This window comes from Engraulis encrasicolus, chromosome 1, assembly GCF_034702125.1.
Source record: "Engraulis encrasicolus isolate BLACKSEA-1 chromosome 1, IST_EnEncr_1.0, whole genome shotgun sequence".
Lineage (NCBI taxonomy): Eukaryota > Metazoa > Chordata > Actinopteri > Clupeiformes > Engraulidae > Engraulis > Engraulis encrasicolus.
In genome coordinates this window covers 23,304,228-23,317,767 of record NC_085857.1, presented here as the reverse complement: position 1 = coordinate 23,317,767, position 13,540 = coordinate 23,304,228, and the positions used below count along the sequence as shown (strand labels likewise).

At 41.6% G+C, this 13,540-nt stretch overlaps 1 protein-coding gene across 1 annotated transcript in view; it reads right to left on the bottom strand.

Annotated features, from left to right (window-relative positions):
- Positions 1-8,066: 8,066 nt before the first annotated feature.
- Positions 8,067-13,540, bottom strand: part of man2b1 (mannosidase, alpha, class 2B, member 1) — a 27,925-nt gene continuing 22,451 nt past the window's right edge. The window contains exons 21-23 of the mRNA XM_063199082.1: positions 10,568-10,717; positions 9,758-9,860; positions 8,067-9,008 (exon numbers count right to left, since the gene is read on the bottom strand). Of these exons, the coding sequence (XP_063055152.1) occupies positions 8,899-9,008; positions 9,758-9,860; positions 10,568-10,717 (363 nt within the window). The 3' untranslated portion in view covers positions 8,067-8,898. The remainder of the gene's footprint in view (positions 9,009-9,757; positions 9,861-10,567; positions 10,718-13,540) is intronic.

Genomic DNA, 13,540 nt, shown 5'->3' with positions numbered 1-13,540 from the left:
ACAAAAAGGTTGTGTCATCCAGATAATGTTCTATCCCTATGGCGTTTAAACATTCTACATTTTAATCACATGCAGGTATACAGGGCTGTCTATTCCGCAGGCAACTGCAGGCATGTATTGGCCACTTGGTTCTACAACCACATTTTATCAGTCCTAAGCTACTATGTGGAACTGGAGGTTTCCTTTGCCACACAGCCATCAAGTGTTGGTCTACAACTTTCCAACCACCTGTCTCCTCAGTGTCTTTGTTAATATGTACTTTGGCAGACTGCAGCCATACATTTGACTGCTGATTTGCTTATGCAAGATGCAATCCATATGCATCACTTGGTGGTAACATATCAATTGCCTTTTTGTCTTTCTGAAAAAAGTCATGTCTAAGCATGGTGCTTTGTACAGGTGACATAAAAACTCAAGCCTGGGAAATTGCAACAGAACATTCTACAGTAGTCATGAGAACATCAAGAAAAGTGTGCAATACTTGCTCTACTCTTACTGTAGGTTTTATTTCCTAACCATGATATGACATAGCAAATCAGCAAGTATCCTTCATTGCTATCACCATTTGAAACACATTAGAAATAAAGTCATTATTTTTTTTCTATGGGAAGTCTGAATTGATGGGGAAAAGCAAATTCACTGGTGAGACAAGGCATATCCCATTTCATACCAGCAGCTTAATGTGCTTCACAAAGAAGAATAAAGTAATTTAGATGACCAGAGTGAAAAGAAAAAAATACAAGTTTAAGTTAATTTCATGCTAATGAGCTTATGATGAATGTCTAAGGATGACAGGCCAGAGCCTCACCATGATACGCCAAATCAAAGTATAGGCCTACTAATTATTCAATATACAGTACCATGCAAACAACTTATGAACGCACATCAGTTTATTGACCTCGGTTGACTTTTTGACCTTCAAATTTGACCTTAGAGGTCAAGTTCCATATGGTAACCAGGTGATCCTGAAACCTTAGTCCATGCTGACAACTTTGAGCATGGTTGCCAACTTTTTAAAACAAGAATTCCATGAATATAAAGATCACCAAAAATACTAACCAGAAAATACATTGTTTTTGACCTTCAGATTTTACCTTATAGGTCAAGTTCCATGTTGGCAACCAGGTGATTCTGCAACCTTAGTCCATGCTGATAACATCTAGCATGGTTGCTGACATTTCAAAAAGAATTCCATGAATATACAGTTCCCAAAATAGACTTACCAGAAAATACATTGTTTTTGACCTTCAAATTTGACCCTAAAGGTCAAGTTCCGTATTGGCAACAAGTTGATTCTGAATCCTTAGTCCATGCTGATGAAAAGTGGCATGGTTGCCCACTTTTAACATCTTTTTAACAATTTTTCACTAAATAACACTGTTCTTTGACCGTGGATGACCTTTTGAACTTCATATTTCACCCTAAAGGTCAAGTTCCATGTTGGCAACCAGATGATTCTAAAACCTTAGCTCATGCTGATAACTTTTGGCATGGTTGCCAACTTTTGAAAAATAATTTCATGAATATACAGTTCCCAAAAAAAGACTAGCAAGAAAATACCCTGTTTCTGAACTTTTGGCCTTCAAATTTGACACTAAAGGTCAAGTTCCGTGTTGGCAACAAGTTGATTCTGAATCCTTAGTCCATGCTGATGACTTCTGGCATGGTTGCCCACTTTTAAGAACTTTGTAACAATTTTTAACTAAATAACACTGTTATTTGACCGTATTTGACCTTTTGACCTTCAGATTTGACCTTATAGTTCAAGTTCCATGTTGGCAACCAGGTCATTCTGAAACCTTCGTCCGTGCTGATAACTTCTATCATGGTTGCCAACTTTTAACAAAAAATGCCATCAATAATTTATTTAAGCACATTAGCTGCTGGTGGCTGGCTGACTATCCTATGTGTCCCTACCGTCAGGCCATCTTAATCTGGCCCTGCACACACCTCTGCTGTTCAAACGCCCCTGGCATACCCATACTCTTTGGGTGCATTCCAATATGCAGACTTCCATCCTTCCTTGCTCACTAGCCTGCTTGTGAGAGACCTCATGATGAGATCACTGACGATAGAACATTTATTCAATATCTTGCAAAAGCACATTTCTAGTGTAATTTCCTCATTTGGCATTGGGATGGTGAATGAAGAACAGTCCCCCAAAAATGTTGTGGCTAGGCTGAGAGCAGGGAAACTATTGTTTTCTCCATGGAGGTGGGGTGTTGGTAACATGCGAGGCCACAAGCACAAGTGGAGGACTTAAGTCTGCATATTGGAATGCACTCTTTCCCTTTAGGCATTCACACCAGGCTTGTACGAAATTCCGAATGGAAAGAATTTCAATTCAAAGTAATGCCATACTACGAACACTAGGTGGTGGTCTATGTACTTTCAATGGGTGGTGTAGATTAAATTCAAAGAAGTTCAAGGTAATGGCACCACCTAGTGTTCGCATTATGGCATTATTTTGAATTGAAATTCTTTCCATTCGGAATTTCGTACAAGCCTGATTCACACCACTAGGGCTGGACAGATCCACACAGAATTTAGACAGGGCTGCATCTACACTCGCCTCCAAAAGAGTTGTCGCCTATCCATCTGTTTGGAATAACAGCTAATAACCTGACTTTCAATTAATCACTTGGCTTCAGAAGTCACTCATATGAAAGCTACAACCCTCCCGAATGAGAATGTATGTACAAAAATAAATTTCATGCACCAACGAAAGATTGACCCTTTATTGAACACAGACAGGGCAGATTTTCACAAGACAAAAGTTTTGTCGCCTATCGAACATAATGTGAAAATGAGCAGATAAGTCACTTCAAAACACTTCAAATACGCAGATTGGGTGTCATACTTAATCACTGAATCACGAGTCTCAACCTCTCAGAAAATCAACTTTGGCCTTAGGTGTATGTTCAGGGTCATTGTAATCTTGGAAAAGCAAGCACAATGAAAATCAATTGGAGTTTCAATGAGAGATGGTGACATATTCGCTATTCGTAGAGCAATACATGTTTAACTTCAAGATGTAATCAATGATAAAAGCCTCAAACACCTGCAGGCAATGCATGCAGCTCCTCATAAGAGGATGTATCTGTACCATGTTTCATGTTATGGCACCATTTCTCTTTTTCATATTATTCATCTCCAACACCATATAGTTTTGATGCTTATCAGTTCTAAAATGGATGATCTTGGGATCTTGACTTCAGGAGTATGAGTCCCATTTGCCTTCATTTTTGTCAGAATTAGGCCTGACACAACTCTCATGGGCTGGCTTTTTTGAGACAGGACAGTGGGAGAGACTTCTTTGGTGTTAAAGGTGAAGAATTTGGAATAAATACATGGTGCCTAAAGTCAAACATGGGAGGGATACAGCTCTTATGTGGAGCTGCATGCATGCTGCTGGTGTGTGAGGGCTTTTATCATTGATTAAATCAAGAAGTTAAAAATGTATTGCTCTACGAATAGCAAATATGTCACCATCTCTCATTGAACTCCATTGATTTTCATTGTGTTGCTTTCCATGATTACAATGACCCTAAACATACACCTAAGGCCAAAGTTGATTTTCTGGAGAGGTGAGAGTGATTCAGTGATTAAGTATGACACCCGATCTGCGTTTTTGAAGTGACTTATCTGCTCATTTTCACATTATGTTCAATAGGCGACAAAACTTTTGTCTTGTGAAAATCTGCCCTGTATGTGGTCATTAAAGGGTCAATCTTTCTTTGGAGCATGACATTTATTTTTGTACATTCATTTTCATTCGAGAGGGTTGTAGCTTTCATATGAGTGACTTCTGAAGCCAAGTGATTAATTGAAAGTCAGGTTATTAGCTGTTATTCCAAACAGATGGGTAGGCGACAACTCTTTTGGAGGCGAGTGTATTGGCCAAGACCCGGAGCTGGTTTTACCAATAGGCAGGTTAGGCAACTTGCCCAGGGCCCTAGCAGGAAAGAGACCCCCAATAAGTCAGTCCTGCTATGCTAAATGACAGCGAAAACACTGCCAAGAGGGGGCCCTATGCTTGTAATTTGCGGAGTGCCCCCAAAAGGGTAGAGGCGCCACTGTCAAGACTGACTTTTACTTTCTGAACTTGGGATGTCTTGTTGGGATGCCAAATTACTGAACCAGTTCATCCCTACAGAAAAGTTACTTGGGGCGGGTCGGAGTGACAAACAGATACATTAATCCACAATGAATTTTAAAAGGAGCCATATGTATTGGTCAAGACAGTTCAGAAAGTAACCGTCTGTTGCCAGATTTCTGTTCTGGCCAAATCACTGAACCAGTAGATCCCTAGATTCATCAGTGAATTAGACGCCCAATTAGTGACAAGCTAAACATCAATTAGTGACAAGCAAAACGTCAGAAGATTTTGAAGGTAACATTATACACACCTAAAGGAAATTATCCATGTGGGAGATGCCAACAATGTCACTTTACTTATAAGACAAATACATTCAGCCATCCACATACGGGTAAAAAATTCTACATCAAGGATGTCATCCTGTGCTCTACTACCAATGTGATCTACCTGCTAACATGCCCTTGCGGACTATGTTATGTGGGCAAGACCACTAGGGCCTTAAAAACTAGAATTTCAGAGCATCGGAGTGCTATAAGGAATTGTGTCGCTACCAGCCCCGTGGCTCAACATTTCATGAGGGCTAAACACAATGTTTCCAGTTTGAAATTTATAGGGTTGGAAACAGTCAAATACCCACGTAGGGGTGGTGACCTAGACAACTTGCTCTTAAAAAGAGAACTTTTTTGGATTTACACTCTGGAGACTTTGGCCCCTAGAGGGCTGAATGAAGATTTTGACATTAGACCATTTTTGGGCTAACTGGGTTGTTTGTAAAACAGGGACCTTGTGGACTGTGCTTTGTGTATTACTGTATGTGTTTGATTTTTATCATTCGAAGGTCCTAGTGTCTAAACATGTCCAAAACTATTTTGATACTGTCCTCAACACAAAATGAACACTAAAGTTGGACTCTTAATATAGCGAAAAGTAAAGAAAAGAAAACAATTTTAAATATGCATAAAATGTTTGTATTGATCTATGTGAACCACGGACATGACGTGAACTTTGTACTTTGTATTATATGTATATATATATATATATATATGTATGTTGAATCTCTTGCACTATATATATGGAGAACTTGCACAGATTACACTGTTTGATTTATAAATTTGTAAATATGTAAATATGGCAATGAAAATGATCTGTGATGTCATGCTCACGTGGTATGTAATTTGTAATTTAAGGGTCAGCTGCACAATCACCTGTTTATGTCTGAGGAAGGGCCGGGGTGGCCCGAAACGTCACATTAAAATGAAGTAAATGGGAGCATCGGTGTTGCGGTTTTTTCCTTTTAACATTATACACAAGGCAGCTGTTTTCGCAATGTTGCCAAGAAACAATGCAGGGGTGATAGTGAAAAAAAATGCTGAGCCTGAACTTTTTCCCCTGCTCTAACGACGACGACAAGATACTGCATAGTGACGTAACGTAGGCCTATTTTGACACATTATTCAAACATTTAATAGCCAGTGTATGACCAATATTCAAGCCTGATAGTAGAAGAAAACCCTGAACCTGTAACACTTTCTGAGATAAGAATAACCTAATGGCTAATTATTATCAATGTTTTTATTTTTGCAAACTCTATCAAGCCTGAAATCAGGCATGGAGCCTGAATACTATCAGCCCTGACAATGTGATGGCTCCTAATTTTCTTATTCCTAACGCAACAATAATTTAAAAAAGTTTGGCTATGATAACAGGGTCTGAACAATGTTATTGCATTGTTGCCCAGAAACATTGCTCAAAAGTTGCCCTGTAGATCATCCCCTTCACTTTCTTTTAATCTAGTCGTCATTGATGTGAAAATTGAATTCACTGTCACTGAGGGAAACACAATGACAACCCACACAATTCTCCCTTTTTAATCATTTATTAAAAAAACAAAACAATTAACAACCTCAACGTTAATTGACAGAGGAATTCATTAGGGGGCGGGACAAAAGGCACAAAACATGTCTATTGCACAGATCATAGTCACTGAGTATTGGTCTTGCATGCTGCCATATATTACATACCGCATTGTGTGTGTGTGTGTGTGTGTGTGTGTGTGTGCGTGCGTGCGTGCGTGCGTGTGTGTGTGTGTGTGTGTGTGTGTGTGTGTGTGTGTGTGTCTGTGTATTGAACACGGTATAAAGATGAACAGTTCAATTTGGCTGCGTGCGCGCATCTTGAATACAGTATAGGAATGGGAATGTGGAAATTTTGGGGAATGTGTATGTCGTGTAGGTGTGTCTTTTTGTATGTGTGTGTGTGTGCGCGCGCATGTGTGTGTTAAAAACCTGCACTGTCAAGCCTCAGCAGTTTTAAATTGTGCAGCAATTGCAAAGCACAGCAAGTGGTTTATATACAGTTGAGGACGATATTATTAGCCCCCCCTCCTGAAATTAGACATATCTCTTCATTGATCATTGAGAATGATCATTATTAATAAATGTTTGTTATTCTGGAAACAAATACACCATGGAGATAGTATCCAATAAGTTAAATTTGGACTTTTCCATTATCACAATGAGTTTAAACAAAAAAGTGTAAAAATGGCAAGGACAAAATGATTAGCCCCCTTATCATAAATAGTCAATATAGTGCCATTTATGAACAAAAAATGACACCAGGCACTTTGATTAGTTGTTAACTATGTTGACACATGTCCTACCAGGGATTTTGGTCCATTTTTTTCATCGTAAATAGTTAAGCTGGTCCAAATGGCATGGATGTTGAGGATGGACATTCATTTTCAGCACTCTTCAAATACTATCTAAAGGATTGAGGTCTGAACCACTCCATGACCATGGTTTTAGTATCATTGAAGAACATTTGAACTATTTAGGATGCAAGTTTTGGGTTATTATCTTATTGAAAGATCCAGTGAAGATCTTAGCTCCCTCTATGAGCATATTTTTGCAAGGTCACTTTCCACATTCTATCATATTTTTCAGTTTTTATGGTGCCGTGCACCCAAACAAAGGTTTCCCTGTGGCTGAGGCTGCCACCGAATGATGCATCACACCCACCATGTTTAATTGTGGAAACCATCTTATAACGATCCAAGGCCATCCCTTTCTTCACCTGACAGAAGCAGAATTCATGCATCAAAGCAGGTGCAATTGAATATCATCAGAAGAAAGCAGAGATGTTCAAAACTCATTTTTGACTTTCAAATGTTCACAGGCAAAGCTCAATAAACACCTCTGATATGCACTCCCCCGCCTTTAGTAAAGGGGTTCGTCTGTGATGATGGCCCAAAGCCAATATGATGACAAGCCCTAACAACTGTCTTTCTTGGTGGGGGAAAAAACTCCAGTGAGGCCAGCAAGGTCAATACCAATCATCTAGGCAGGTGTCCAAATGCTTCTTTGGTCTAATGAGGCCAAGCAGTTTCCACAGTTACACACAGTGGTGGGGCAAATCGAAGTTTAGTTGGCTATTCAGCGAAGACACAGGGAGTCTGGGTCAGAATTGGATTCGCTGGGTCTTCCAACAACATTGTAACCCAAATCATACATTTAGATTAGTTCAGAGGTTCTTCAAAGACACTAAAACCATGATAATTGGAATCACCCGCTCATAGTCAAGTCCTCAATCCCACTGAGAGTCTGTGTTAATGTCTTATGCTCAGCATCCATGCGATTTGGCCCAGCTAGAACACTTTGCAGTGAAGAAATGGGCCAAAATCCCTAGTGGGGCATGTGCCAACCTAGGTAGCAACTTATCAGAGCCTGTTGTCAGTTTTGGTTCATAAATGGCGCCATATTGACTATTAATGATCAGGGGGCTAATCATTTTGTCCTTGTCATTTTTGCCCTTTTTTGTTTAAACTCATAGTAACAATAGAAAAATCCAAATTCAACTCATTGAACATTATCTCCATCAGTGTATTTGTTTCCAGAATAACAGAAACTGTTAATAATGGTCATTCTTACTGAGAAATCAAGAGAAATGTCTAATTTCAGGAGGGGGGCTAATAATATCGTCCTCAACTGTATATATAAAAACCCACACACTTCACAGGCTTCAGTCTCCTTTTTAAAACCCAATAATCTCTAAATGCTCCCTTCAAACCCACCCCTGCTGTGAACACGGGACACATAATGAGAATCCCCGGTTGGCCGGCAGCTGATTGACATTGCAGATCGAAAAAAATATTCACCACAGCGGTCGTTTTACGTGACAGTGCAGGCAGGGAGGAAGCTACCGGTTTAAAAAAAAAAAAAAAACAACATAATAACTCGCTTCAGTGATGATGTTGAGAGGGAGGAAGCCGAGAAGGATTTTGCTGAGGTGGCGTTTTGTCTTTTTTTTTTCCCTGCGACCAAAAATAATTGGTCATAAAAGATGGATGAAACCAAAGACGAGCCCCCCCTGCAATCATCCCAATCTGTGGTGAGTGAGGAGGGGGTTGGAGGTTGTGTGTGTTGAATTACACAAACGCAGCTCGTGGTGAGCCCTGGAACACTGAGGCAAAGTCAAGGTGAGCGAGAAAGAATAAAGAAATGAAAGGAAGAACAGAGAGAGAGAGAGAGGTCAAGAGGTGATGTCCATCTCTCTTTTGGCAGCATTGACAGTTATGTCCTGTATTTTGAATTGATTTTATCATGTACACATTTTTCCTGATAGACCCATATCGGATTGGCTCAAATTCTCCTGTCTGTGTTCTGTAGTCGGCTCCAATTCTCCCCGTTGATGACTGGGATGGATTTTTTTCCAATGTACTGGATATTTTCCTGATTGGTTCACATTCATCTGATTCTGTCCTGTGATTGGCTCCAATTCTGCCGTTTCCGCATTTTGATTGGCTAGCTCTGTTTGATCCGAAGCAGGAAGGTGCGGATCTCCATTGGCTTGAGGGTGACCTCCCATGGCGAGGGGTCAGCAGGTCGTTTGGATGGTGGTGGCACTGCTTCTCCTGATGTCACAATGCAGACAGGAGAGCAAGAAGCCAAAAAAGAGAGAGATGAGCCACGAGAAGGTTGCTAATAAAACGTCTTTTTCAAATTACAGTACATAATCCATGTATGTTTGAAGCTAGAGCAAAGAACTTCATTTCAGTTCGCGGTGATCCTACGCCTTCAGCAAATAGAGCTGGAATCTACTGTACCAGTCGAAGGTGGGACCAACGCATACTGAAATGAATTTGCTTGTTGTCTTTAAAAGCCCATGCAGTACAAATAGAGTATGCAAGGTATTGAGTATATACATACATACAAATCTTATATATATATATACACACACACACACATACACAGTATATAACGTGTAGTGCAGGGCTTTTCAAATGGAGGCCCTGGGGCCAGATGTGGTCCTTGAATGGCAAGGTTCTGGCCCCCCATAAGGTCAGGACAAAATGAAAACAAATATGTGTACTATCTGTGGCCGTGCATAATTTGTGATCACTAACAATTCATAAGTAGACAGTGTCACAATGTCATAAATAGACCATCCTAAGGCTACTAAGAAATAGAGAAGCGAATATCTGTTCTGTCTGGAAAGCTGTCCGCTTGTTTCGCACACTAACCTCAGACACCGTGTTGCTGGCAGTTATACAAATTCTACAGTACGTTCGGGCCATTCACTAGAGGGAATTTGAAAAACTGGTCCTCTGTGACTTTTAATTGAATACTACCCTTGATGTAGTGGGTGTATGGGGTGTTATACCTGTGCTGGGTCTCCAGTCCAGGCGTGTCATTTCGCTCTTCCACTGGTTGGCCCCCAGGCTCATCTCTGTGGCCCCCAGCACCTCCACCTCAGAGAACAGCTTCTGTACACACAGACAAACCACCACAGATTAGGGATGCACCGATACCACTTTTTTGAAAACCGATACAAGCACGAGTACATTAATGTGTGTACTTGCCGATACCGAGTACCGATACCGATACCTTTTACCACCAAAATACAATGAAAATAAATGTCCATGTAGATTTAAATGTTAGTAAATGTATGAGGTGGCACTTTTTTCCATGCTGATTTCAAGTCCACAGAACATGAAAAGATTTTGCATTGTTTTGAGTACTAGTAGTACTCGTAGCTGGTATCGGCAAGTGCTTGACGAGTACGAGTATAATGAGCAGTATCGGGAGCCGATACCGATACCGGTATCATTATCGGTGCATCCCTACCACAGATAAAATCAGTATCACAGTATCAAATACACATCCCTTCCCCCTGGACAGGACGCTGGAACGAGTTTTAAAAGGTACAGCATACAGAGGTACAGCATATGTGTGATCTAGGGGAGAAAGGGAGGTACATCGGGAAATAGGTTAGATCAGTCCATTAGAGCCCAGTCAAATGTTTTGACTTCCTAGGCCCTATGAGCCATCCGGAAGGGGGGGGGGAGACTTGGGCACCCCATTGTCACTTCTTTACAGTGTGTGTGTGTGTGTGTGTGTGTGTGTGTGTGTGTGTGTGTGTGTGTGTGTGTGTGTGTGTGTGCGTGTGCGTGTGCGTGTGTGCTTTTCCCACCTGCAGGTTAACGGTAACTGGCTGCGAGTAGGCCTTGCTCTCCCCACTCTGGTACTGGTGCTCCAGCCGCAGGAGAACAGAGTCAAAGTCCCATTGGGACACCGTCAGCAGGTGAACAGCAGGGGGCAGTGCAGCCTGCAGACCAGAGAACTACACAGGAGACAAGGAGGAAGGAGGCAGAGAGAAGTCATTATGGAGGAGAGGAGAGAAGAGAAGAGATTATTGAGGAGAGGAGAGGAGAGGAGAGGAGAGGAGAGGAGGACAAGAGGAGAGGAGGACAAGAGGAGAGGAGGAAAAGAGGAGAGGGAGAGGNGGAGATGAGAGGAGAAGAGAGGAGAGGAGAGGAGAGGAGAGGAGAGGACAAGAGGAGAGGAGAGGAGAGGAGAGGAGAGGAGAGGAGAGATTATTGAGGAGAGGAGAGGACAAGAGGAGAGGAGAGGACAAGAGGAGAGGAGCGGACAAGAGGAGAGGACAAGAGAGAAGAGGAGAGGAGAGGAGAGGAGAGGAGAGGAGGACAAGAGGAAATGACGAGAGGAGAGGAAAGGAGAGGAAAGGAAAGGAGAGGAGAGGAGAGGAGAGGAGAGGAGAGGAGAGGAGAGGAGAGGAGAGGAGAGGAGAGGAGACAAGAGGAGAGGAGAGGAGAGGAGAGGAGAGGAGAGGAGAGGAGAGGAGACAAGAGGAGAGGAGAGGAGAGGAGAGGAGAGGAAAGGAGAGGAAAGGAAAGGAGAGGAGAGGAGAGGAGAGGAGGACAAGAGGAGAGGAGAGCAAAGCAGAGACATGCAGTAGGCGAGTCAGTTTTGGTGGTCAGTCACTGTAGCTATTTCACAGCTATAATTCCACCTGAAATGAAAGGACAGGACCAACAGTCACGTCAAATCAATATTACACAGAGGACATGGGGAGAGCAAGCTGGTACTTGGAGTCACTACATCTATTTCACAGACAAAACAAACTCCGCACCTTTTATGTCATTCAAATGTGGCTGGAGGGCTGCATAGTAGTGGAGAGGAGACAGCCGCAAGTCATGATCGCTACAGTAATATTGTGGGGGATCTCACAGACACTATACAACGCATTTGAACTGAACTAATTTAAGTTTGTTTAACATCAATGTACAATAGTAGAACACACTCCAGCTGCTTTGCTTGAAAAACCCACCCACACCCACAGCCACAGCCACAATTTCACATACTTAACCCGTTAAGACACAACTTTATAAATGTGCTGTTACCAGAATGCCAATGGCCAAGTCATAGTGCATTACTAAAGACCAAGTGTTATGTCATAGTAGTGTAGTACTATGGGAGTTAACTTTTCATGTACTATTACAGCGTGCTACAGGAGGTACGGCGTGCATTATGGGGTTAAACTGAAGTAATTAATATAAATAAAGCATTTCGGGGTGTATCCATCTTCGGCGCATGATTTTATCATTAAATGTACCATCCATCATTGGCAAGTAGTAGTAAAAGCTTTTAAAAGGCAACTCAAAATGCCCTTACATACTTCCATAAACCAGACAGAATAAAGCACTGCATAGCCTACCACTGCAGTCCATGCTGTTAATTTAATGAAAATTTTATATTTTAAAAGTTTCATTTACTGTATACAATTTGACAGGTTTTCACAGTCGTTGACCAATAATCGTTTTAGAGTGTTAGTGCTTAGTGTGTGTTATTAAAAAATGTGCTCAATTGCAAATGTGTTTAGTATTTTTTTTTTAAAATAAGACCCTGACTCGGTTGATACTTTTCTGCTATTTTGCTAATTACTTGTTTTGCTATTACAAAGAGAGTGTGGAGAAGCACTGTAAGAAATGACTCATCTACTAATGTCTTATCTAATTAAAATCACTGTCTAATTCCCCATCAATTAATTTAATTAAAATTGTCATTTGATTACTGTGTCAGTCAAGTATAATAATCTAACCATCCTTCCTTTTGTAAATGAATCGGTCTATGGTAGTTTTAAAGTACACGTGCACTTACTTTTGACATCTAGATTTGTCATCATTATACCCTTCACATTAATATGAAAAATGCCATGTCATTATTTTCATTCATACCCAATGTTATTACAACTGAAAGAGACAAGCAATCCATTTAAAAATTCCAAACTGTCCATTGATCTATCCATCATCCACATGTCAGTCTCAGCTTCAGAAAGTGACAAAACAACAACAAAAATGTGTGTCCAGGTTTTTCAAGAGTGATATTTGGGCCCAAGGATCTGCAGAAGTCTTGAGAGAGAGTTGTTCACCCATCAATGACTCAGTTGTGTGGTGGATTTGCCTTCCCCTCGTTGAGGCAGTGGCAGCAGCACTTGCTTCTGTGCCTGTGTCAATAGTTTAGGGCACATTGAGCCCAAAACTCATCTTCACATCTTTCTCCCCTCTCATCCATCCATCCATCCATCCATCCATCCATCCATCCATCCATTCAGTGCTGTATTAAGATGGCTTGGGGTCTCTAGGCTACAGGTTGCTGTGCCAGGGGCCTGTGTCCTTAGTTTAGCACAAAGCTCATCTCCCTTTCATCCCTCTTATTCCTCTCAATCCTCTCATCCATCCATCCATCCATTCATCCATCCATCCATCCACGATTCATCCATCCAGTGCTGTATTAAGATGGCTTGGGGTCTCTAGGCTACAGGTTGCTGTGCCAGGGGCCTGTGTCCTTAGTTTAGCCCAAAGCTCATCTCCCTTTCATCCCTCTCATTCCTCTCATTTCTCTCATCCATCCATCCATCCATCCATCATGCTCATCCATCCATCCATCCATCCCCCTCCCCCCTACTCACCTCCAGTTGTGTGGTGGGTTTGGCCTTCCCCTCGCTGAAGCTCAGCAGTGGCTGCAGCACCGGGGCAGATAGAGCCCAAAAGTTGTCTCCTTCTCCTCCCTCTCCACCCAACCATTCATCCATCCATCCATTCATTCATCCATCCATCCATCCATCCATCCATCCATCCATCCA